The sequence below is a fragment of the Panthera onca genome, chromosome E1 (assembly GCF_046562875.1).
Source record: "Panthera onca isolate mPanOnc1 chromosome E1, mPanOnc1 haplotype 2, whole genome shotgun sequence".
Lineage (NCBI taxonomy): Eukaryota > Metazoa > Chordata > Mammalia > Carnivora > Felidae > Panthera > Panthera onca.
The window spans coordinates 10904909-10926321 of NC_138352.1; the positions used below are offsets into that span (position 1 = coordinate 10904909).

At 46.0% G+C, this 21413-nt stretch overlaps 1 protein-coding gene across 5 annotated transcripts; it reads left to right on the forward strand.

Moving 5' to 3' along the window:
- Positions 1-24: 24 nt before the first annotated feature.
- On the forward strand, positions 25-21392 carry TEN1 (TEN1 subunit of CST complex). Of its 5 annotated transcripts, none has more exons than XM_060645336.3 (5): positions 26-421; positions 7473-7582; positions 7936-8056; positions 12211-12365; positions 20978-21392. In XM_060645336.3, the coding sequence occupies exons 3-5, from the start codon at positions 7968-7970 to the stop codon at positions 21205-21207; spliced, it is 474 nt and encodes a 157-aa protein (XP_060501319.1). In that variant the 5' UTR covers positions 26-421; positions 7473-7582; positions 7936-7967; the 3' UTR covers positions 21208-21392. The 5 variants fall into 5 exon arrangements, with proteins under 5 accessions (XP_060501323.1, XP_060501319.1, XP_060501320.1 ...); XM_060645337.3 differs by having other exon boundaries at positions 7476-7582; XM_060645338.3 differs by having other exon boundaries at positions 26-301.
- The last annotated feature ends 21 nt before the right edge of the window (positions 21393-21413 follow it).

Genomic DNA, 21413 nt, shown 5'->3' on the forward strand with positions numbered 1-21413 from the left:
GGCCCGCCCCGGCCCGCCCCTTTTCCTTTCCAGCCGCCCGTCTGCGCTCCGCCGACTGAGGCCCAGGCGGAGGCGGCGCCGGCGTGGACGCCGTGACCGCGGCCGGCAGGGGGGCGGACGAGCCCCCCGCTCTCGTCCAGGGAAGTCCTAGGGCGGCCCCCAGGGAAGGGGACCCCGGAAGACGAGCCAGAAATCGCCCTGGAGGAAGAAGCGCGGAGCTCCCGCTAACCCGCCCCTCCCTCGTCACGTGACCGCGCGGGGCGAAAAGAGGGAACCTAGGGCCGCCGCGACGCCCGCACAGGTTGGCGACGGGGTTGGGAAGGGGCGGGGCGACGCGACTGAGGAGGAGTGCGCCTGCGCCTTAGCAGTTGCCGGTCCCGCGGCTTCCGGGTCCGCGTGCAACGGCCTCCCCGGAAATGAGGTGGGAAGGTGGACCCAAGGTTCTGGGCGGGGTTGAGTCTGTCGGCCGTGCGACGTTGTTGGGGTGGGTTGTCGTAGGATTTCCCCGAGCCCTTCCAGGTTGGAGGAAGAAAAAGGGACTAGAACAAAAGTCGCCCTGGGAAGAGACTCCAGTTATCTTGTGTTAAGATAAGGGCATCCTTGCTGCCTGAAGCTCCGGGGAGCTGAGTATGGGATTGCCGGCGCTGCTCCCTGTCTATGGGGTGGGTGTGGACCAGATTGTGACCGAGCTGGCAGTTTAGAGGTCTTGGAATCCGGACTTTTTTGTTTTCCCAGTTATCATTGTCGTCATCAAAGTAACAGTTGCCCACGTTTAGGGTACCTGTATCCGAGAATTTGTAATGAGAAATCTCCCCATCCGAGGCAGCCCCCTTCAACCAGTTGTGTTTTTAATTCTGATTACTAAAAAATTGCTAAACAAAATACTTACATGCTAGTTCCTGATTTCTTCTAGTTACCGTTTGACTTCATACCACGATAAATGAGGATCGAGCATAGTACACCATCCCCTTCTTTCTCTCTCCCTAATTTACCCTTGTAACTTGAAGCAACCTACTCATCCATTGGGTTTTAAAACTATGCACTCCGTTCTCTGTTACTTATTACATCAGTTTTTAGTAGTAATCCTGGGAATAGGTTAAGGTAAGTGAAGCATCCCCTTGGGACACAATTTAAGGGAGCACTAATCAAGATTGATAAAGGCAAGATAGTTGTTACTGATCTTTCCTTTTGTCTCAGTTCCCCATATACCAGGACTAGCCACTGTTGCTACGTTTTTAATGCCCCCAGACATTAAACTATTATTTAGTTTGGCTATTGTGTTTGGATTTTACTCCTCTTGTCAGAAGCTGGCTTTCCAAATACCACCAAGGTAACAATATACGACAAAAGTGAGGTGATGGCTTACTCAGGTAAGGGAGAGCACTCCTTGGCAGAGCTTTGGCAGGGCCTCAGGAGAAGGTAAGGCCAGAATTTATGGTGAGTTGGAAGTTTGGTTTAAGGCATGTCGTTCACTTCAGGGTCGGGTAAGAACTGATGCGCGACAGTGGAAAAATGGTGGAAACGTCAAGGCAAGAGAATTCAGATCATCTCAGCGGGCAAACTGGCTATTGATGGTCAAAGCATTTGCATAGGCTGGACATTCAGGAAAAGTATTTAAAGGAAAAAAAAAAAAGTGCTAATGGAAGCTAAAGTCCCGTTAATGTAGGCAGTAAGATGTGGTTTGGGTTCTCTGTGTCCAGGCTGAGTGTGGAGGTAGATGGTCTTTTCTTCATGAATACATTCACCTGTTCAGTAAATATTTAATACTGTACCAGATGCTGTGTTAGGCACAGGAGAGACTCTGAGGAATAGAGGAAACCCTGCCCTCCTGGAACTGGTCATCTAGTGGGAGACAGAGGCATTAAACAAGTAAACAAATCCCATTGTTTGAAATTGTATTATTCAGTAAACTGGAATGAAAGAAAATAAATGAAGCTAAGGGGATAGAGTGACTGGGGGTGATGGAGAATGAGAATTTGGAGAAGGTCGACAGGGAAGGCCTCGCCGAGGAAGAGGAGGATGAGGTGGGGCCAAAGTAAGGAAAGAAAACCAGTTACGTGAAGGTCTGGGGAAGACCGCTCAAGTCTGAGGAAAAGCAAGTGTGCAGGTCCTGAGGGCGAGCTAGAGGAGGTGTGGTGGTAAACAAGGGCAGAAAGGTAGGCCAGGTGCCAACCCCATGTGGCATTGTGGGCCAACAAAAAGACTTTTTTCAATTTTTTACTTTATTGATTTTTTGGAGACAGAGTGGGAGTGGGGGCAAAGGGCAGCGGGGGAGAGAGAGAGAGAGACAGAGATTGAGAATCTTAAGCAGGCTCACTGCTCAGCAAGGATCCTGATGAAAGACTCGATCCTACGACCCTGGGGTCATGACAGCCAAAATCAAGAGTCCGACAACTGACTCTTAGCCACCTAGATGCCCCAAGATCTTCAATTTTAACAGGAGTTTATAATAGGAAGCTTTTAGTAGATTTTCATTGGGGTTATGTGATCTGATTTACATTTTTAAACACTTTGTTGTGGAAATGTTCAAACGTACAAAGGTAGAAGGAATAATACAACAAACCCCATATACTTTTCCCCCAGGTCCAATAATTTTCCACTATAATTCCATCCACTTCCCTACCACATTAATTTTAAGTAAATCCAATATCCTATCACCTATAAATACTTTTAGGATGTATCTTTAAACTATTTTTAACATGATCCTAATATCATTATCACACTTGGAAATATTAGCACAAATTTCTTGTCATCATTGCAATCAATTCAAATGTTTCTTAAAAAACTATCTACAGTAGGGGCACCTGGGTGGTTCAGTCAGTTAAGCATCTGACTTCAACTCAGGTCATGATCTCGTGGTTGATGAGTTTGGGCACCACGTCGGGCTCTGTGCTGACAGCTCAGAGCCTGGAGCCTGCTTCGGATTCTGTGTCTCCCTCTCTCTCTCTGCTCCTCCCCTGCTCATGCTCTGTCTCTCTCTGTCTCAAGAATAAATAAACATTAAAAAAAAATTTTTTTTAATAATAAAATAAAAAACAATTACAAAAAAAATTGTCTACAGTTAGTTTGTTCAAACCAGGGTCCAGACAAAGTTTACGTGTTGCAGTTGGTTGGGATAAGAATCTTAAGCCTCTTAATGTACAGGTTTCCACTATACGACTTTTTTTTTTTTTTTTTTTACAATTTGTTGGAAAAGCTAGGTCATTTTTCACATTGAACTTCCCACAACCTGGATTTTTACCATCTCTGGATATCTTTGATGTTCTCTGTAAGCTGTTGGTTGTATCTAGAGGCATTGTGAGATTCAGACTTGAGATTCTGGCAAAAAAAAAAAAAAAAAAAAAGACTCCCTGTGGCATATTTTCCATTTTAAAATATCACTCTGGCTGTTATGAAGAGAGTGAGCAGAAGGAAAATAGTGGAAACAAAGAGACTAGTGATAAAGCTGATGTAAGCTTGGACTGGGGTGGCTTGGTTGGAGTCAGGTGCATAGATTCAATGTGTATTTTGAGGTAGAATTGACAGAAATTTGTGACGGGTAGGATGAGACCATGAGAAAAGGGAGACCTCAAGAGCGAGTACTGGGCTTGAGCCGATGGAAGATGGGGGTGTGACCTGGAGGTGATATTAGAGCCACAGGACTCGGTTCTGGTTAAAACATCACCTACCTGTGTCTATTTCCTCTCCTTCCCAGGACCCATCTAAATGGACCACGAGAACAGGAGAACAGTAATTATCAAATCAAGGAAATACAATGGAAATACAATACTATTGGTACAAGACTATAATCTACAAACCTTTTCATGGGTTTACAATTGTGCAGTTATGTCCTTCATCATACTTTTCTCCTGCAACCAAGATCAATCCAGGATCATGAATTCTATTCCGTTGTATTAGTTTTCTAGGGCTGCAACAAAGTACCACACACGGGGTGCCTTAAAGAACAGACATTTATTGTCTTATAATTCTGGAGATCAGAAGTCCAAGATCAAGATGTAGACAGCTTTGGATCCTTCTGAGGCTGTGAGGGAGAGTCTGCTCCATGCCTCTCTCGGCTTCTGATAGTTTGCTGGCAGTCCTTGGTGTTCCTTGATCTCTGTGCACATCACTCTGACCTCTGTTTCCATCTTCACGTGGCCGCCTCCCTGTGTGCATGTCTGTGTCCACCTCTCCCCAACTATAAAGACACCAGATTAGAGCCCATCCTAATGATCTCATTTTAACTTGATTACCTCTGTGAAGTCCCTGTCTCCAAATAAGGTCATATTCTGAGGTATTAGGAGTTAGAATTCCAATATACCTTTTTGAGGGGACACATTTTACCCCCTAACAGGTGACGTGTCTCTTTAATCTCTTTTAACTGGAGCAATTTCTTTGTCTTCTGTGACTGACGTGTTTGAAATATATAAGCCATTTATTCTGTAGAATGTCCCTCAATTCAGAAGTCTGATATTTCTTCATGATTAGATTCAGGTTATGCATTTTTTTTGTAGAAATATCACAAAACAGGGGTGCCTGGGTGGCTCAGTCGGTAAAGCAGCTGACTTCGGGTCAGGTCATGATCTCACAGCTTGTGAGTTCAAGCCCCATGTCGGGCTCTGTGCTGACAGCTCAGAGCCTGGAGCCTGTTTCAGATTCTGTGTCTCCCTCTCTCTCTGCCCCTCCCCTGCTCACACTTTGTCTCTCTCTCTCTCTCTTTCTCTCTCTCTCTCAAGAATAAATAAAACATTTAAAAAAAATTTTTTTAAGAAATATCACAAAACAATGTGTCTGAGTGCCTCAGTGTCTGAGTACTGTTCCTGAGTACAAAACAATGTGTCTGAGTACTGTACCTCAGGCGGTACAGTAAGGTCATATTTGCTAAGTTCCTTTACCGTGAAGTAGATCATTTTTTCTGTTTGTAATTAATAGGTAATCTTTGGGCAGATCTGTTGAGACCAGGTAAATAGCCTGTTCCTCATCGGACTCTTACCCAGTACATGTAACATTCATTGATGATTCTTCTCTGAATACATTTTTACTCTGGTGATTGCAAAACTTTTAAAGACACAGTACACAATCCTTTTATTTCGTTTTTGTAAAATTCACTTCGTTGAGGTTACATTTAAAATTTGTAGCAATCCCCATGTGATAGAATCTTCTGAGGCCAAAGTTCAAACAACCTGATGCAATTTGAACTTTAAAGTTGAAGGTTCGTTGTGCAATATAAGCTAACAAAGAACTGTAACTTTACAAACACTTATGAGTCAGGGTTGGTGATCAAGCCCAGGTGGGGGACGGTGTGGTGCTCTGAGACAACATGGGAGCATCACGCCCCTTCCCACATACCTTGCTCCACACCTCTCTTCCATCTGGCTGTCCCTGACTCTTATCTTTTTATAATAAACCGGGGATCTCTTCCAATTGTGGAGTAGTAAACATATACGATCAAGATTCTTATTCCCTAGAAGGAAACCCAAAGCTGATAAAAGCTGTAATGATCTTGGTTTTGGGTGTTACTTCTCTGTCCTTCAGTCCTACTGCAGAAATCTTAGCAATTGCTTCAGAAAAAAAAGGAAGAAGCAGTCACACTGGGTCACTATCCTTCCCATCCTTCCCGTATGGTATTTTCTAATTTCCCAGTTGTTTTTTAAAAAAGAAGAAGAAGAAGAATATTTCTCTTGTTCATACCATGGAATTTTCTCCCAGAAGTGGATATTGTGCCTTGGGCAATCAATGAAAAGGGAAGGCTGGGAAGTACAGGTTATACCAGTACTCAGACTTCTAAAGGCATTATTTGAAATCCTGCTGAGCCACAAGAAAAGCCAGTCCTGACATACCTACTCAGAAACTCTCTTGAATGTCTGATGATACATAGATAATGATTTGGTGAGCCTGCTGTGCTTTGTAAATTAACAGACATGTCTTAATAAACACATAGCAACTTTTGTTCGAAAACAAATCAATGAGGTTAAAATTTACAAAAGCGCATGCCCCCTCCCCAGAGTCAATTCCACTGTATGATAATTCAAAAAATAATAATAAATTTAGTGATGTGGTTACTTACAGCTTACAGTATATGTGGTGTCTGAGAGCGGAAAAATTACTTTTTACAAAAGATTCAAAGTTTTCACCTTTTTGCTAGATTGGACAGAATTGTCCCCATTATTCCAAAACAGAAACCACAACATTTTCCCCTTACGGCTGACTTTTGGTTTTTTTTTTTTTTTTTTGGTTTGTTTTTTTGCTTCTCTCTCATGCCAGAGATGATTAGGGGGCTCTCTCATTTCTGGGGACAGGAATGGCTCTGCTCCCTGGTCACAGTGATTAGAACATCGGCACTTAGGGCAAAATAGGATGGGGCCTTGGCCAGTTGCCCCGTGCTGCTTGAAATGACACTGTCTTGAAATGACCTTAGAACATTGACCAACAACACTCCTGATGAGCCCCACGTTAGAGATCCTGAAACCAATTGTGCAAGTTTCTAGGTAACATAAACTTCTGCGCTAAAGCTGTGTCCTCTGGTTTTTCCAAGAATCTTACTGGGGATGATATAATTACAAATTTCTTTGTTTATATGTCCATTGGCTCGTCCTGTCAAATAGCTGAAGCTGTCACCTTCAGGATTCCTTTGTCATTAATCCTCATGGTCCTTGTGTCGTTGAACTCTGGAGTGTTCTTTTGCTCTCACATATGCAAATGTACATATTAGATGTAAACGCCTGCTCCTTACTTTTTTTCCTAATGATAGATCTTGGAGATCTTGCCATGCAAGCGCATGTAATGTGTCATCGTAAGAAGCCTGCTGAATGTCCATAGTATCATTATTACATCACTTATATAACTGGTCTTTTCTTTCTCTTTTTAAATTTTTTTTTATGTGTTTATTTATTTTTGAGTGACAGAGACAGAGCATGTGTGGGGGAGGGGCAGAGAGAAAGGGAGACACAGAATCCCAAGCAGGCTCCAGGCTCTGAGCTGTCAGCACAGAGCCCCCATGCGGGGCTCAAACTCATGAACCGTGAGATCATGACCTGAGCTGAAGTCGGACACTTAACCGACTGAGCCACCCAGGTGCCCCTTCTCTTTCTCTTTTTGAAATTACTAACAAAAACTCGTAACCCTAGTGCAGCCATGAGAAAGACATTAGACAAAACCGAAACTGAAGATCATAGTACAAAATACCTCAAAATTCTCAAGGTCAAAAGGCAAGGAGAGTCTGAGAAATTATCACAGCCTAGAAGAGTCTAAAGAGACCTAACAACTGAATGTAATGCGGCATTCCGGAAGGGACTGTGGAACAGAAAAGGGACATCAGGGAAAAAACTAAGGAAATCCAAATAAAGTATGTTGTTGAGTTGTTAATAACATATTGATTTAGGTTCATTAATAGTGGCAAATGTGTCGTACTAATGTAAGATGTTAATTAGAGGGAAAACTGGGTAGGATGTACTATCTTTACAGGGTTGCTGTTTTTTTTTTTTTTCTTTCAGTAGGCTCCACTCCCAGCACTGAGCCCAACGTGGAGCTCGAACTCGAGACCCTGAGATCCAGAAGTGAGCTGATAACAAGAGTTGGACACTTAACCAACTGAGCCACCCAGGTACCCCTACAGGTTTTTTTTTTTTATAAATTTTTTTTTTTATGTTTATTTTTGAGAGAGACAGAGACAGAGACAGAGTGTGGGCGGGGGAGGGGCAGAGACAGAGGGAGGCACCGAATCCGAGGCAGGCTCCAGGCTCCGAGGTGTAGCACAGAGCCCAAGGTGGGGCTCAGACCCACGAACTGTGTGATCATGACCTGAGCTGAAGTCAGAAACTCAACCGACAGAGCCACCCGGGCACCCCGAAATATTTTGTTTTTTATTAAACTGCTACCCACTGGAACTAGCCTTTCCTGTGTGGCTGGTCTCAGGAACCTGCTAATCTCAGTCTTGTGTTCTGCTTGGTTTGTCAGGAATCTTCAAAAATCCACCTCTGCTCCTTGAGATGCTACCCAAACCTGGGATCTATTACTTCCCCTGGGAAGTCAGTGCTGGCCAAGTTCCTGACGGGGGCACACTGAGAACATTCGGAAGGTCAGAATGGTTTTTTTCACATAGTCGGGGGAATGTTTCAATTCGTCACCCCCACCCCCAACAGAAAAAAACTAATTAAAATAGTTTTATTATAATTTTGTCTAGTAATTTTTTTGATGTTTTTAGAAGTTTTGACTCACGACTTCAACATCAAGAGTTGTATGCTTCCCTGACTGAGCCAACCAGGCGCCCCTTGTTTAGTTATTTTATTTTTTTAATTTTTTAATGTTTGTTTATTTATTTTGAGAGAGGGAGAGATAGAGAGCAAGCAGGGAAGGGCCAGAGAGAAAGGGAGACAGAATCCAAAGCAGGCTCCAGGCTCTGAGCTGTCAGCACAGAGCCCGACGCGGGGCTCGAACCCCCAAGCCGTGAGATCATGACCTGAGCCGAAGTCGGACACTCAACCGACTGAGCCACCCAGGCGCCCCTAAATGCTAAAAAACTAGTATGTTTTCATTGTACAAAATGTAGACAGTCCCTAAATGTATAAAGAAAGCAAGCAAAAACACATGTAATGCCACTTACTGTCTGGACAGCCACTGCTAACCTTTTGGTGATTACTTGACATGTTTTCACATGTATGTACGTACATGAATATGAGAATGGGTGTGTGTTCGCACAACATGTGTATAGCGTCATTAGTCATTAGGGAAATGCAAATTAAAACCCACGATGAAGGGCGCCTGGGTGGCTCAATCAGTTAAGCATCTGACTTTATTTTTAAAGGGATGTCTTTCTTTCTTTCTTTCTTTCTATTTTGAGAGAGAGAGCAAGCAGGGGAGGGCCAGAGAGAGAGGGAGAGAGAGAATCCCGGGAAGGCCCCACACTATCAGTGCAGAGCCTGATGCAGGGCTTAAACTCACGGACCGTGAGATCACAGCCTGAGCTGAAATCAAGAGTTGGACACTTAACTGACTGAGCCATCTAGGTGCCCCAAGTATCTGACTCTTGATTTCAGGTCAGGTTATAATCTCAAGGCTCATGAGTTTGAGCCCTGCATTGGGCTTGGCACCAACAGTGTGGAGCCTGCTTGGCATTCTCTCTCTCTCTCTCTCTCTCTCTCTCTCTCTCTCTCTCCCCCAAAACAAGTGAATAAACTTAAAAATATATTTAAGAAAAAGCCAATGAGATGCTCCTATACACTCACTAGAGTGGCTAAACTTAAAAAGACTAATAACATGGGGATACCTGGGTGACTCAGTTGGTTAAGAGTCCAACTCTTGATTTCGGCTCAGGTCACGATCTCATGGTTCCTGAGTTCAAGACCCACATCGGGCTGTTCAACGACAGTGTGGAGCCTGCTTGGGATTCCCTCTCTCTCCCCCGCTTCTCTCTGCCCCTCCCCTGCTCTCTCGTGCTCTCTCAAAAATAAATAAACTATTAAAAAAATTTAAAAAAGACTAACAAAACCAAATGCTGGAACTCCTGTACACACTCCTGGTAGGAATGTAAAATGGTACAACTGTTTTGGAAAACAGTTTGGCAGTTTCTTTAAAAGCTACACAGGGGCTCCTAAGTGGCTCAGTTGGCTGAGCGTCTGACTCTTTGATTTCAGCTCAGGTCATGATCCCGGGGTCATGGGATCGAGCCCTGCTTAGGGCTCTGCACCGAGTGTGAAGCCTGCTTGAGATTTTCTCTCTCTCTCTCTCTCTTTAAAGTAAAAGAAAGAAAGAAAGAAAGAAAGAAAGAAAGAAAGAAGGAAGGAAGGAAGGAAGGAAGGAAGGAAGGAAGGAAGAAAGAAAGAAAGAGAAAGAAAGAAAGAAAAAAGATTTAAAAGGTAAACATGTATCTCATGCGGTGCCTAACTGGCTGAGTCCATAGAGCATGAAACTCTTATGATCTCAGGGTTGTGAGTTCGAGCCCCACATTGTGTATAAGAGATTACTTAAATTAAAAAATATATATATATGTATATATATATATATGTATATATATATACATATATATATATATACATATATATACACATATATGTGTGTGTGTGTGTGTGTGTGTGTGTGTGTGTATGAACATATATCTATCATGATCCAGCTATTCTACTCCTAGGCATGTACTCAAGAGAAATGAAAACATGTCTGCACCAAGATTTGTGTGCAATATTTTAATTTTTTAAAATGTTTTATTTATTTTTGAGAGAGACAGAGAGACAGAGCATGAGCAGGGGAGGGGCAGAGAGAGAGGGAGACACAGAATCTCAAGCAGGCTCCAGGCTCCGAGCTGTCAGCACAGAGCCCGACGCGGGGCTCGAACTCACGGACCGCGAGATCATGACCTGAACCGAAGCCGCTCGCTTAACCTACTGAGCCACCCACACGCCCCTTGTGCACAGTTTATAGCAGCTTTCTTTGTAATGGCCAGAAACCAGAAGCATCCCGGATGTCCATTTGAGTGAATAAATAAATCGTGGTGTATCCACACAATGGGATACTACTCAGAAGAAAAATGGAGTGAACTATTGTCACGTGCACTGATACGGATGAATCTCAAAATAAATATGCTGAAGTAAGGAAACCAGGCCCCCCCCCGCAAAGTTACATGTTGTATGACTCCTTTTATATAAAAGTCTAGAAAATGCAAAGTAATCCGTAGTGGAAAACAGGAGACCGGTTGCCTGCGGGAGTTCCCTGGGTGTGGCACGTAGGAGGATTACAAAAAGGCAAGAGAACTTTTCAGGGTGATGAAAATGATATGTTCCTGTCTTCGTTCTCAAGTGTGTACGATGTCCAATGTCAGATTTTGTCCCTTAAGTATGTATTGTTTATTGTATGGCAGTTATATCTAAGTAAAACTGGAGGGGAAGACCGTATGTTGTAGAGTGTTCAAACAGAGGAGGGCAAAAGGCTTGAAGAAGCACTTCCTAAAAGCAGATATACATAACAATTAGCAGTCCTACAAATAAGTGAACAATTTTGCATATGACGATTAAAAAATATCTACGTATATACACTCAAATGGACAATAAGCACATGAAAAGATGCTCAACGTCATTAGTCACCAGGGAGATGCAAATTAAAACCACAATGATATGGTATTTTCATGCCCAGTAGAATGGCTAAAATTAAAAAGACTGACCATACCAAGTACTGGCAAGGATTCGGAGTGACTAGAATCCTCAGATGTTACGGGTGGGGTGCAAAATGGCACAACCATTTTGGAAAACAATTTGGCAGTTTCTTTTCTTTTTTTTTTTTTTTTTTTTATGATTATTTATTTTTGAGAGAGAGACACAGAGCACGAGTAGGGGAGGGGCAGAGAGAGAGGGAGACACAGAATCCGAAGCAGGATCCAGGCTCTGAGCTGTCAGCACAGAGCCCCATGCGGGGCTTGAACCCATGAGGCTTGCCAGATCATGACCTGAGCCGAAGTCAGACACTTAACCAACTGAGCCGCCCAGGTGCCCCTACACATTTTTTTTTTTAAGAGAGGGAGAGAGAGAGCGCATATGCGTGCAAGTGGGAGAAGGGCAGAGAGAGAGAGAGAGAGAGAGAGAGAGAGAGAGAAATCTTAAGCAGGCTCCACACTTTATCCCATGACCCAGGGATCATGACCTGAGCTGAAATCAACAGTTCGACGCTCAATTGACTGAGCCACTCAGGCACCCCAAACAAATTATTTTTAAGAATTTCAATGGTGTCCTACTGAGCAATAAAAGGAATAAACCACTGATTTACCCAACAGCATAAATGAATCTCAAAACCATTATGCTGACTGAAAGAAGCTAGACACAAAAGAATACATATTGTTCTGATTCTATTTCTATGAGGTGCTTGAGTAGAAAAATTCATCTGTAGAGACCAAAGGCAGATCAGTGGGTTGCCTGGGATGGGAGATGGGGAGATTGATTTCAGAGCGGCACAAGGGAACTTTTGGGGCTGATAGAAATGTGCCAAAGCACCCTGAAATGTGGCGAATCTTAATTGGGGTGGTGGTTATATAAGTGTATGCTTTTGTCAACACTCTTTAAACAAATGCCTTTTAGTGCATAGAATTTGTATCGTAACAATGTAGACTGAAAACGATTTTCTGACTTGTTGCTGCCATTTTTATATCTCTGACCGGAGTCCCCTGGATTTATGGGGCTCCCGGCACCTTTTGAGCTTTTCGTGTTTGTTCTGTGTGTGGATACAAATGATCACACTTTTCCTGACCTGCAGGTTGTGCCTCTATGACGTGGCTCAGTCCCGAGTCACCCTGAGGGCTCAGCATGGATCTGACGAGCACCAGATCCTGGTGTGTACCAAGTTGGTAGAGCCGTTCCAAGCCCAAGTGGACTCCATGTATCTTGTCCTTGGGGAGCTCGAGCACCAGGGTGAGTCGTGGCCTCACACACTCTTTTCCCTGTGGGTCCCGAGTGGGACAGTCTTCAGTCAGGATGGGGCCTGGCTTCTGACCCAACAAGAGTCCCTCACTGGGGTTAACTTTCCTTCTAAACCAGCCCACAAGTTCAAGGACTCGTGGGAAACGGAAGTGAGAGAGGAGAGAACCCATTAATTTCCGAAGGCTTACCATGTGCTAGGCCTGGTACTGGATAGTTTGCTTAAATCTTTGTGAATCTGCCCACCGGTCTTCAACTGAGTCTTAACTGTTGCCGTTTCACAGGTGAGAAAACCAAGGCTCAGAGAGGATGGGGTTAGAATAACAGGCCAAGAAGTCAGGGTGAGAGAAATAGAAGGGAAGGAGTATCAGCAACCTGGGAGAATCTCTCCCAGGCATCAAGAGTCGAAGGTTGCTCTTTTTTTTTTTTTTTTTAATGTTTATTTTTGAAAGGGAGAGAGAGCGCGAGAGAGCGTGCGTGTGTGTGCACAAGAGCAGGGGAGGGGCAGAGAGAGGGGGACAGAGCATCTGTGCTGTCAGCACAGAGCCTGATGTGGGGCTCAGACTCACAGACCTCGAGATCATGACCTGAGCTGAAGTTGGACGCTCGACCGACAGAGCCACTCAGACGTGCCGAAGGTTGTTGTTTAAAACCTAGGTACTTGAATGAATTCTTTGCTTCGCTCTCTGGCCATTCCTGTGTCATCTTCCTTTACACAGCTGATATCATACTATGTAATGTTGTATCTGGTTATTTTGGCTTCATCTACATTGTAAACATTTCCCCAGGTTTTAAAAGTTTGTGTAGACATAATGTTTTATAGCCATATAATATTTTATATGTACCTTGAGTCACACGACCATTGCACGTGTATATTGTTTCCGTTTTTTGCTCTTACAAAAATACTGTACGTTGACTGGTTAAAGAAATTACAGTATATTCAGTCAGTGGGATGTTATGCAGCCATTAAAAATGGTGTTGTAGGGGCACCTGGGTGGCTCAGTCGGTTAAGCGTCTGAGCTCAGCTCAGATCATGATCTCACAGTTTGTGAGTTCGAGCCCCACATTAGGTTCTGTGCTGGCAGCTCAGAGCCTGGAGCCTGCTTCAGATTCCGAGTCTCCCTCTCTCTGCCCCTCCCCTACTCATGCTCTGTCTCTATCTCTCAGAAATGAATAAACATTAAAAAAAATTTTTTTTAAATGGTGTTGTAAATCTTTATCAGTTGACATGAAGATATGTTCATAATATCTTACTAAGAAAAAGCAGTTTACAGGGGCGCCTGGGTGGCTCAGTTGGCTGAGTGTCCGACTTCGGCTCAGGTCATGATCTCATGGTCCGTGAGTTCAAGTCCTGTGTCGGGCTCTGTGCTGACAGCTCAGAGCCTGGAGCCTGCTTCGGATTCTGTGTCTCCCTCTCTGACCCTCCCCCAGTCATGCTCTGTCTCTCTCTGTCTCAAAACTAAATAAACATTTAAAAAAAATTTAAAATAAATTAAAAAAAAAGAAAAAAAGAAAAAGCAGTTTACAAAACAGTATGTATTGTAAGATCACATTTTTTAAGATTTTGTTTTTAAGTAATCTCTATATCCAACGTGAGGCTCGAACTTACAACCCTGAGATCAAGAGTCACCTACTATCCCAACTAAGCCAGCCAGGCACCCCTAATATACATTTTTTTTGCATACATCTATGTATATGAAAGATTATTCACCGAAATGTTAATAGAAGTTATTTCTGGTGGTGGGATTGTGGGATTCTTTGTATTTTTATTGGCATTTTACAGTGAAAACATATTGCTTTTTTTAAATCTTTCCTTAAAAATGTTTTTAATTGATTATTTTGAGAGAGAGAGAGAGAGAGAGAGAGCATGAGAAAGGCAGAGAAAGAGAGAATCCCAAGCAGGCTCTGTGATGTCAGCACAGAGCCTGATGCAGGGCTCAAACCCGCGAACTTCGAGATCATGACCTGAGCTGAAATCAAGAGCCGGGGGCACCTGGGTGGCTTAGTTGGTTAAGCATCCAACTTTAGCTCAGGTCATGACCTCACTGTTCATGAGCTCGAGCCCCCCCCATCGGGCTCTGTGCTGACAGTTCAGAGCCTGGAGCCTGCTTCAGATGTTGTGTCCCTCTCTCTGCCCCTAACCCACTCACACTGTGTCTCTCTTCCTCAAAAATAAACATTTCAAAAAATTTTTTAAATAAAAGAGTCAGAGACTTAACTGAGCCACCCAGGTGCCCCGGAAATGTATGCTTTTATAGCCAGAGGGTAAAAATGTAAAAAAAAAAAAAATTGTCTACATTGAGATATATTAAAAATGCCACACTTAATACCCTTCGGCACTAATCTCTGTCCACTTTCTGATTATTGCCTCAGGGTAGTTTCCTGAACATAGAATTGCTGTATCAGAGGATACAAACACATATGTTTCTTGCTTTACATCACCAATGTCCTTTCTAAAAGTCAGGGTGGTTTTTAACCCTGGATGAAATGTACTAGAAGAAATGTTAATGTTCATGTTTAATTATCTTTGATTTCATAATAGTTCATCTTTATTCAGGCTCAAGCCTTGGAGCTCACAGAGTTCCTGCCCTCCTGTTGATTTGAGAGAGGCATCAGGAGGGGGCTGCGAATGGGTACGACGGGCTTTTGCACAAATGATTTCTACTTTGACTGCAGCCCCAGGTCACCTGAGGCTTTCACCTGTACCCCCAGCCCTGCACTGAATCCTGGGAGCTCTCGGGAGCCCACCGCACAGAGTCTGGGGTGCTAAGGCCTGCTTGCCAATACAGAGAGGGGTTGAAGCTTAGGACGGCAGGCCAGGATGAGAGCAGGACCTGGCGTGGATGTTCAGAATTACTTGTGGGAAGAAAAATGGGAAAAAACTTGTATAAGTTCAACCCATGTAATTTTTTTAATTTAATATTTTCAAATCAAATGTGCGCGAGTGGAATGGTAGAATGGACCTCCCTGTCTGTGCCCATCACCCAGACTCAGCCGGGATCCATAGTCTACGTACGGTTCCTGAGTCTCCACTGCCTGCATTTACTTATTTGTTTTATTGGTGTCCAGAAACACCTCGCAGGTCTCTAACATTACCACAGTCATACTCCAACAAATTGACTCTTCTGGATACAATAGAATACATTTGTCCGTGTTCACTCTCCTCCTTGCCATGGCTTTTTTTTTTTTTTTTTTTTTGAGAGGGAGAGATAGAGACAGAGACAGACAGAGACGGAGGATATGAAGCCAGCTCCCCGCCGAGAGTGAAGAGCCCCATGCGTGGCTTGAACTCATGAACCATGACATCTTGATCTGAGCCAAAGTCAGATGCTTTAACCGACTAAGCCACCCAGGTGCCCCTCCATGGCTGTTTAAAAAATTGGTTAGCTCAGATCAAGATCCCAAGTCTATATATGGCATAAAGACTTGGGTTACATACCCCAAGTCCCTTGTAATATTTGTGGTTTCTTTTTTTTTCTTTATTTTTTTTTTTTAATTTTTGAAAGAGAGAGAGAGAGAGTGGGAGAGGGGTAGTGAGAGAGGGAGACACAGAATCCGAAGCAGGCTCCAGGCTCTGAGCTGTCAGCACAGAGCCCGACACGGGGCTCGAACTCATGAACTGCCTCGTGGCTCATGACCTGAGCCAAAGTCAGACGCTCAACTGACTGAGCCACCTAGGTGCCCCATCTTTTTTTAAATGCCATTTATTAGAGAACTCGGGTCCGGAATTGGCCAATTGCTTCCTCCTGGTTACGTTAAACCTTCTCCGTCCTGCCTTTTCCTGAGGGTAGTTCAGGGACAGCACTGGGTCGAAGAGAAGGAAAGGTTCTTTAGATAGGAATCACAGTCAATAAATGCAAGAAACTTCGAGAGGCACCTCTTTGAAAGCCCTGATGAAATAATGAATCTAGGCAAAGATCGATCTTATCACTGGCTGATCCCATTGTTCCATGAATGACTGGAACGTTGCAAAGCCGGAGTCAGCCAGCAGCACCCACACCCGCCCGATAAGCCAGACACCGCGGAAGTGGATTGATCAGTGTTGCACCTGCGCCGTGACTCACTTTGAAAGCACAGACAGCACCACTCTCAAGTGTCTTTGCGCCCCCGCTCCCCAAAACTGAACCTGAATAATCAAGCCTCAGATCAAGCAGCAGTCTCCCTAGGCTCTGGCTACGTTACTGCTTCTCCTTACTTTCATCACAGTCTATTTTTTTCTTTCTTAAAAAAATGTTTCAGAGGCCCCCCCGGGTGGCTCAGTCGGTTAAACGTCCAACTTCAGCTCAGGTCATGATCTCATGGTTCGGGAGTTCGAGCCCCACGTTGGACTCTGTGCTGACAGCTCAGAGCCTGGAACCTGCTTCGGATTCTGTGTCTCCCTCTGTCTCTGCCCCTCCCCCACTCACACTCGGTCTCTCTCAAAAATTAATAAACATCAGAAAAAAATTTTTTTAAGTTTCCCCCAAATTTCTAATTTCTGAATAGCACATGCTCATCATTGGCAACTGACACGGGAGGAAAGACAACAATGAGGAGGGGAGGGGCAGAGTGTGGGTTGAACCTGGAGGTGGCCACTGATCCACATAGACCAAGGTGCTCCTGTGTGGCTGCTTTCAGATCTCCTCCGTATGTCCTGTCCCAGCCAGATTCCAAGTCCTTTGGGGCACAAAGGTCATCTAGACACAAGACAATGCCCTGTGGCAAGCTTAGCAGTTCTGATGACAGAAAAGAGGCCACTTAAGGTCACTTTCTGAAATTTGTGCACACAGCTAGCCAAGAGGCACAAAAAGGTGAAGCTATGTCAGAAACCTGCTGGCTGTGACACGTTCCTTGGGCACCATCTAAGGGCTCAAGGACTTCCTGCCCAGGGATTGAGGTTTGGGGATGTAGGCTTTCCCCCAGTGCTGCTCCAGAGTCCCTAGACTTCCTAGGCTGCAGGTGACCTTGCCTACAGCGAGAGGGCTGCCCTAGGGCCCTCGCCATAAATCCCATAAACCCCACCTGCCTGATTTTCTTCCAGCTGACTGTTGTTCCCTTACAAGCCTTCCTGTCATGTTCTCTAAAACCTTCCCCCCTCCCTGAAAGACTCCTTTTTATGCTCTCACCTTCGATGGGACTTGCCTGAAACCTGGCTCTTCCCCAGGACAACAGCTCTCCTCCTGTCCCCAAGTGGCACCTGGTCAGCTTCCCAGGTCACTGCCGCCACCAGACCCGGACAGGTGCCAGCAGCCAGCTGGCTCCTCAGGTCTGCCGTTGTGAATCCTTATCCTTCTCTGCGGCCAACCGGTCCTGCCTGCAGGCGCCTCTTGCCCCACCTCTGCGTCCCATGGCCGCATCTCTGCCACCTGAAACTTCGGCCTTGCGACCTCGTACCTACCTGTCTGCTGCTCTCTCCTCTGCAGTGCCCCGCAGGACCTGTGGACCTGAGACACTCCTTCCTTTTTCTCCCACCTTCTCTGCCCTTTGCTTTCCCCTCCTCTAGCCCCACCTCACTCTGAGGGCAGCCCCTTTGCTGGCAGAACTTTCACGCCCTCGTTTCTATCACAGTGGCCTGATCAACCCCCGACCTTCGCCCTCTCGGGTCCCACCTGTTGATGGAGAAGGTTCACATGCTCTGTGGATTCCCAGCATGATGGTTTCAAGGTGTCCTGCCGCACCGGGCCTTCTGCGTGTCCCAGTCAACCCACCGTCCCGTGGTTCACAACATCTTCTCAGCCACTCACCTGTCACACATCTGCTTCATCACCTCCATGCTTTTGGCAGATGACCTTGCCTCCTATGTCCCGGGTGAAATCTTAAATGACCTGCGTCCACACCCACCAGACGCTCCTTGCGTCTCGTCTGGGAGAGAGAAGGGTCCGACCTCCGTGCGGCTCAGCCCCTGTGCTGTGACGCACAGCCTGCCCTTCCGTGGGGACTTTGCTCTCCCAACTGAGTCCTTATCCTGTTCCCGCTGCTTCTTCCTTCTCAACACATAAATCCCTCAAGCTTCTTGTATATTAAAATAATAGTGTCCTGGGGCGCCTGGGTGGCTCAGTCGGTTAAGCGTGACTTCGGTTCAGGTCGTGATCTCGCGGTTCGTGGGTTCGAGCCCCATGTCGGGCTCTGTGCTGACAGCTCGGCGCCTGGAGCCTGCTTCCGGTTCTGTCTCCTTCTCCCTCTGCCCCTCCCCCACTTGTGCTCGGTCTCTATCAAAACTAAATAAACGTAAAATTAAAAAAAATTTTTTTTATTTTTATTTTTTTTTTTTCAACGTTTTTTATTTATTTTTGGGACAGAGAGAGACAGAGCATGAACGGGGGAGGGGCAGAGAGAGAGGGAGACACAGAATCGGAAACAGGCTCCAGGCTCCGAGCCATCGGCCCAGAGCCTGACGCGGGGCTCGAACTCACGGACCGCGAGATCGTGACCTGGCTGAAGTCGGAGGCTTAACCGACTGCGCCACCCAGGCGCCCCTAAAAAAAAATTTTTTAATAATAGTGTCCTCTTCTGTGTCCCTACCTCGCTGTGGCCCTCCTTCTCTGGGCAAACGTCCTAAAAGCAGGTCTGTTTTGGGGGCGCCTGGGTGGCTCCGTCAGTTAAGCACCCGACTCTTGATTTCAGCTCAGGTCATGATCTCATGGTGCACGGGTTCGAGCCCCACAGAGCGCAGAGCCTGCTTGGAATTCTCTCTCTGCCCCTCCCCTGCTCAGGCTCACTCTCTCTCTCTCTCTCCCCAAATAAATACACTTAAAAGAAAGAAGGTCTGTTCTTCATATCACCCCTTCCTTCTCTCCAACCCACGCCTCTACCCACTGCATTCCAACGTTGTCTTCATCCAGGCTCTGTTGCTCTGGGTTCGTTAAACTTCCAAGAACTTCCCCTAAATGACTCTCTCCTTGGCCGTCTTGTGTGTAAACGCCGCTCTCCCCTCCCTACAGCATTTCTTCAAATGCTTTCAATCCCAGTTACAGAGACCTTCTGCAGACGGACTGACACAGATGGACTGATGGACTGACCCAGTTTGTCCCTTGTGGTAACCATCTTTCTAAAGGTCACCTCCACGTTTAATAACATTTTTCATTCACAGGGAGAAACGTGTTCCTCAATGTAAATAGAGAAGGGAGCGTTTCCCCAGGCTGGCGGGAGGGAAGGGCTGATAGGCATCACGTAAGGAAAGTCCTGCGAAATCAAGTCAAATAACTAAGAAAATCTTCGTACAGGTGGTTTTAATTGCAAACGAGAGCTGTGATTTTGTTCTTGCTTGTCCCGTGTCACCCCGAACGTGGGCAGCTGCTCTGTGACACCTGTGTGGGGCTACACGTGTCCCAAGAAAAGCTCTAGCCTTTCGGTGCCAAGTGACGTTTGCCAGGTATCCTGTTTGACTCCTCGGTATCCGTCTCTCAGCTATTCCTGAAGTGGCCGAGTGATGAGAATCAACCATCTACGGCGATGCAGAGATCCGGACGGTGCCACACGGCCACTGCTCTCCAGGCTGTGCCCTGTCTGCAGCCCCGCACTGGGACCAGTGGAAGCTGAGGACACACAGGCAGCCTCCTGTTCCAAACAGGTTTATCTGCCGGTGCTGAAGGCTGGAATCTAGACAGTCCAACATTCTGAATTGTGCCCCCAGGCTATGTTAAATCAAAAAAGCGGTCCAGGGGGCGCCTGGGTGGCTCAGCCCGTTAAGCATCCCACTTTGGCTCAGGTCATGATCTCGCGGTTCGTGGGTTTGAGCCCCGTGTCGGACTCTGTGCTGACAGCTCAGAGCCTGGAGCTTGTTTCGGATTCTGTGTCTCCCTCTCTGTCTGCTCCTCTCCTGCTAGCACTGTCTCTCTCTCTCTCTCTCTCTGCCTCAAAAATAAATAAACATTAAAAAAAAATTTTTTTTTTAAATCGTCTAGGGGTACCTGGCTGGCTCAGTCAGTAGAGTGTGCAATTCTTGATCTCGGAGTTGTGAGTTCAAGCCCCATATTGAGAGTAGAGCCTACTTAAAGAAAAAAAAAAAAAAAAGAAAAGAAAGTAAAAGAAAAAAAAAGAAAGAAAGAAAGCGGTCTAGACTAGGGGGATGGTGATTGAGACCCTCTTCAACCCCAGGCACTTGGGACCTACAGAGCAGGTGGCAGGAATTAGGACGACAAAGGAGGGGCACCTGGGTGGCTTAGTCGGTGAAGCATCTGAATCTTGATCTCGGCTCAGCACTTGATCTCAGGGTCCTGAGTTCGAGCCCCATGTTGGGCTCCACGTGGGGCGTGGAGCCTACTTTATGAGACTGACGCGCTGCCCACTGCACTAAGAAGGCGACAAGTGGAGCCTACTTAAAAAAAAAAAAAAAAAAAAGACAACAAAGGAGGGAAGTAGAGGGTACCTCGATCTGGCCCTTCCGCCATGCAGAAGTGGGATTTTCAGGCTCTCCCCCCAGTTCCAGACATGTGCCAATTGTGCTGTGGCAGGGCCACAGTTCTGAAGCCCTAGAAGGAAAATTACGGGGACTCCACGCGCCATCCCTCCAACTCATCCTGTTAAAATTCAGTCCTGAGAGCAAGGCCGGGGGAAACAGCTGGCATGCATCCGTAAGGTGACCCATGTGTCAGCCACTGCCAGTGCCTTGTGCTTGTGTCTTTCAGACGGAGGCTCCGTGGTGAAGGCCCGGGTGCTGACCTGTGTGGAAGGAATGAATCTGCCCTTGTTAGAACAAGCCGTCCGGGAGCAGAGGAGGTACCAGCAGGAGAGGGACAGCAGCCAGCAGCAAGCGACAGTGCCTGACAGCTGTCCCCCCGAAACCTTCCCTGAAGTCAAGCCCCCTGGAGATGCCAGAGCCACTGCAGGGAAGACGCAGGACCTTCCCCAGGAGTGACAGCCTTTGTCTGGAGCTGGAGAGAAGGGGTGGGGGCGGGGGTGGGGTGGGGTTGCTAATTTGGATTGTTCCAGACACCCTGTGGGAGGCTGCACTGTGGGGTGCTGGGGCCCGAGCCTCGAGTGGGAATATGGAGGGTTCTGGAAAGTCCTCATGAATAAAAACCCCAGTGGGGGGAGACCTTGTGTTGTGTGCACGTGGTGCAG

Coding starts and splice junctions, on each gene's coding strand:
- TEN1 (XM_060645336.3), top strand. CDS start 7,968: ATGCTACCCAAACCTGGGATCTATTACTTCCCCTGGGAAGTCAGTGCT. Junction 8,057..12,210: donor ACACTGAGAACATTCGGAAG/GTCAGAATGGTT, acceptor CCTGACCTGCAG/GTTGTGCCTCTATGACGTGG. Junction 12,366..20,977: donor TGGGGAGCTCGAGCACCAGG/GTGAGTCGTGGC, acceptor TGTGTCTTTCAG/ACGGAGGCTCCGTGGTGAAG.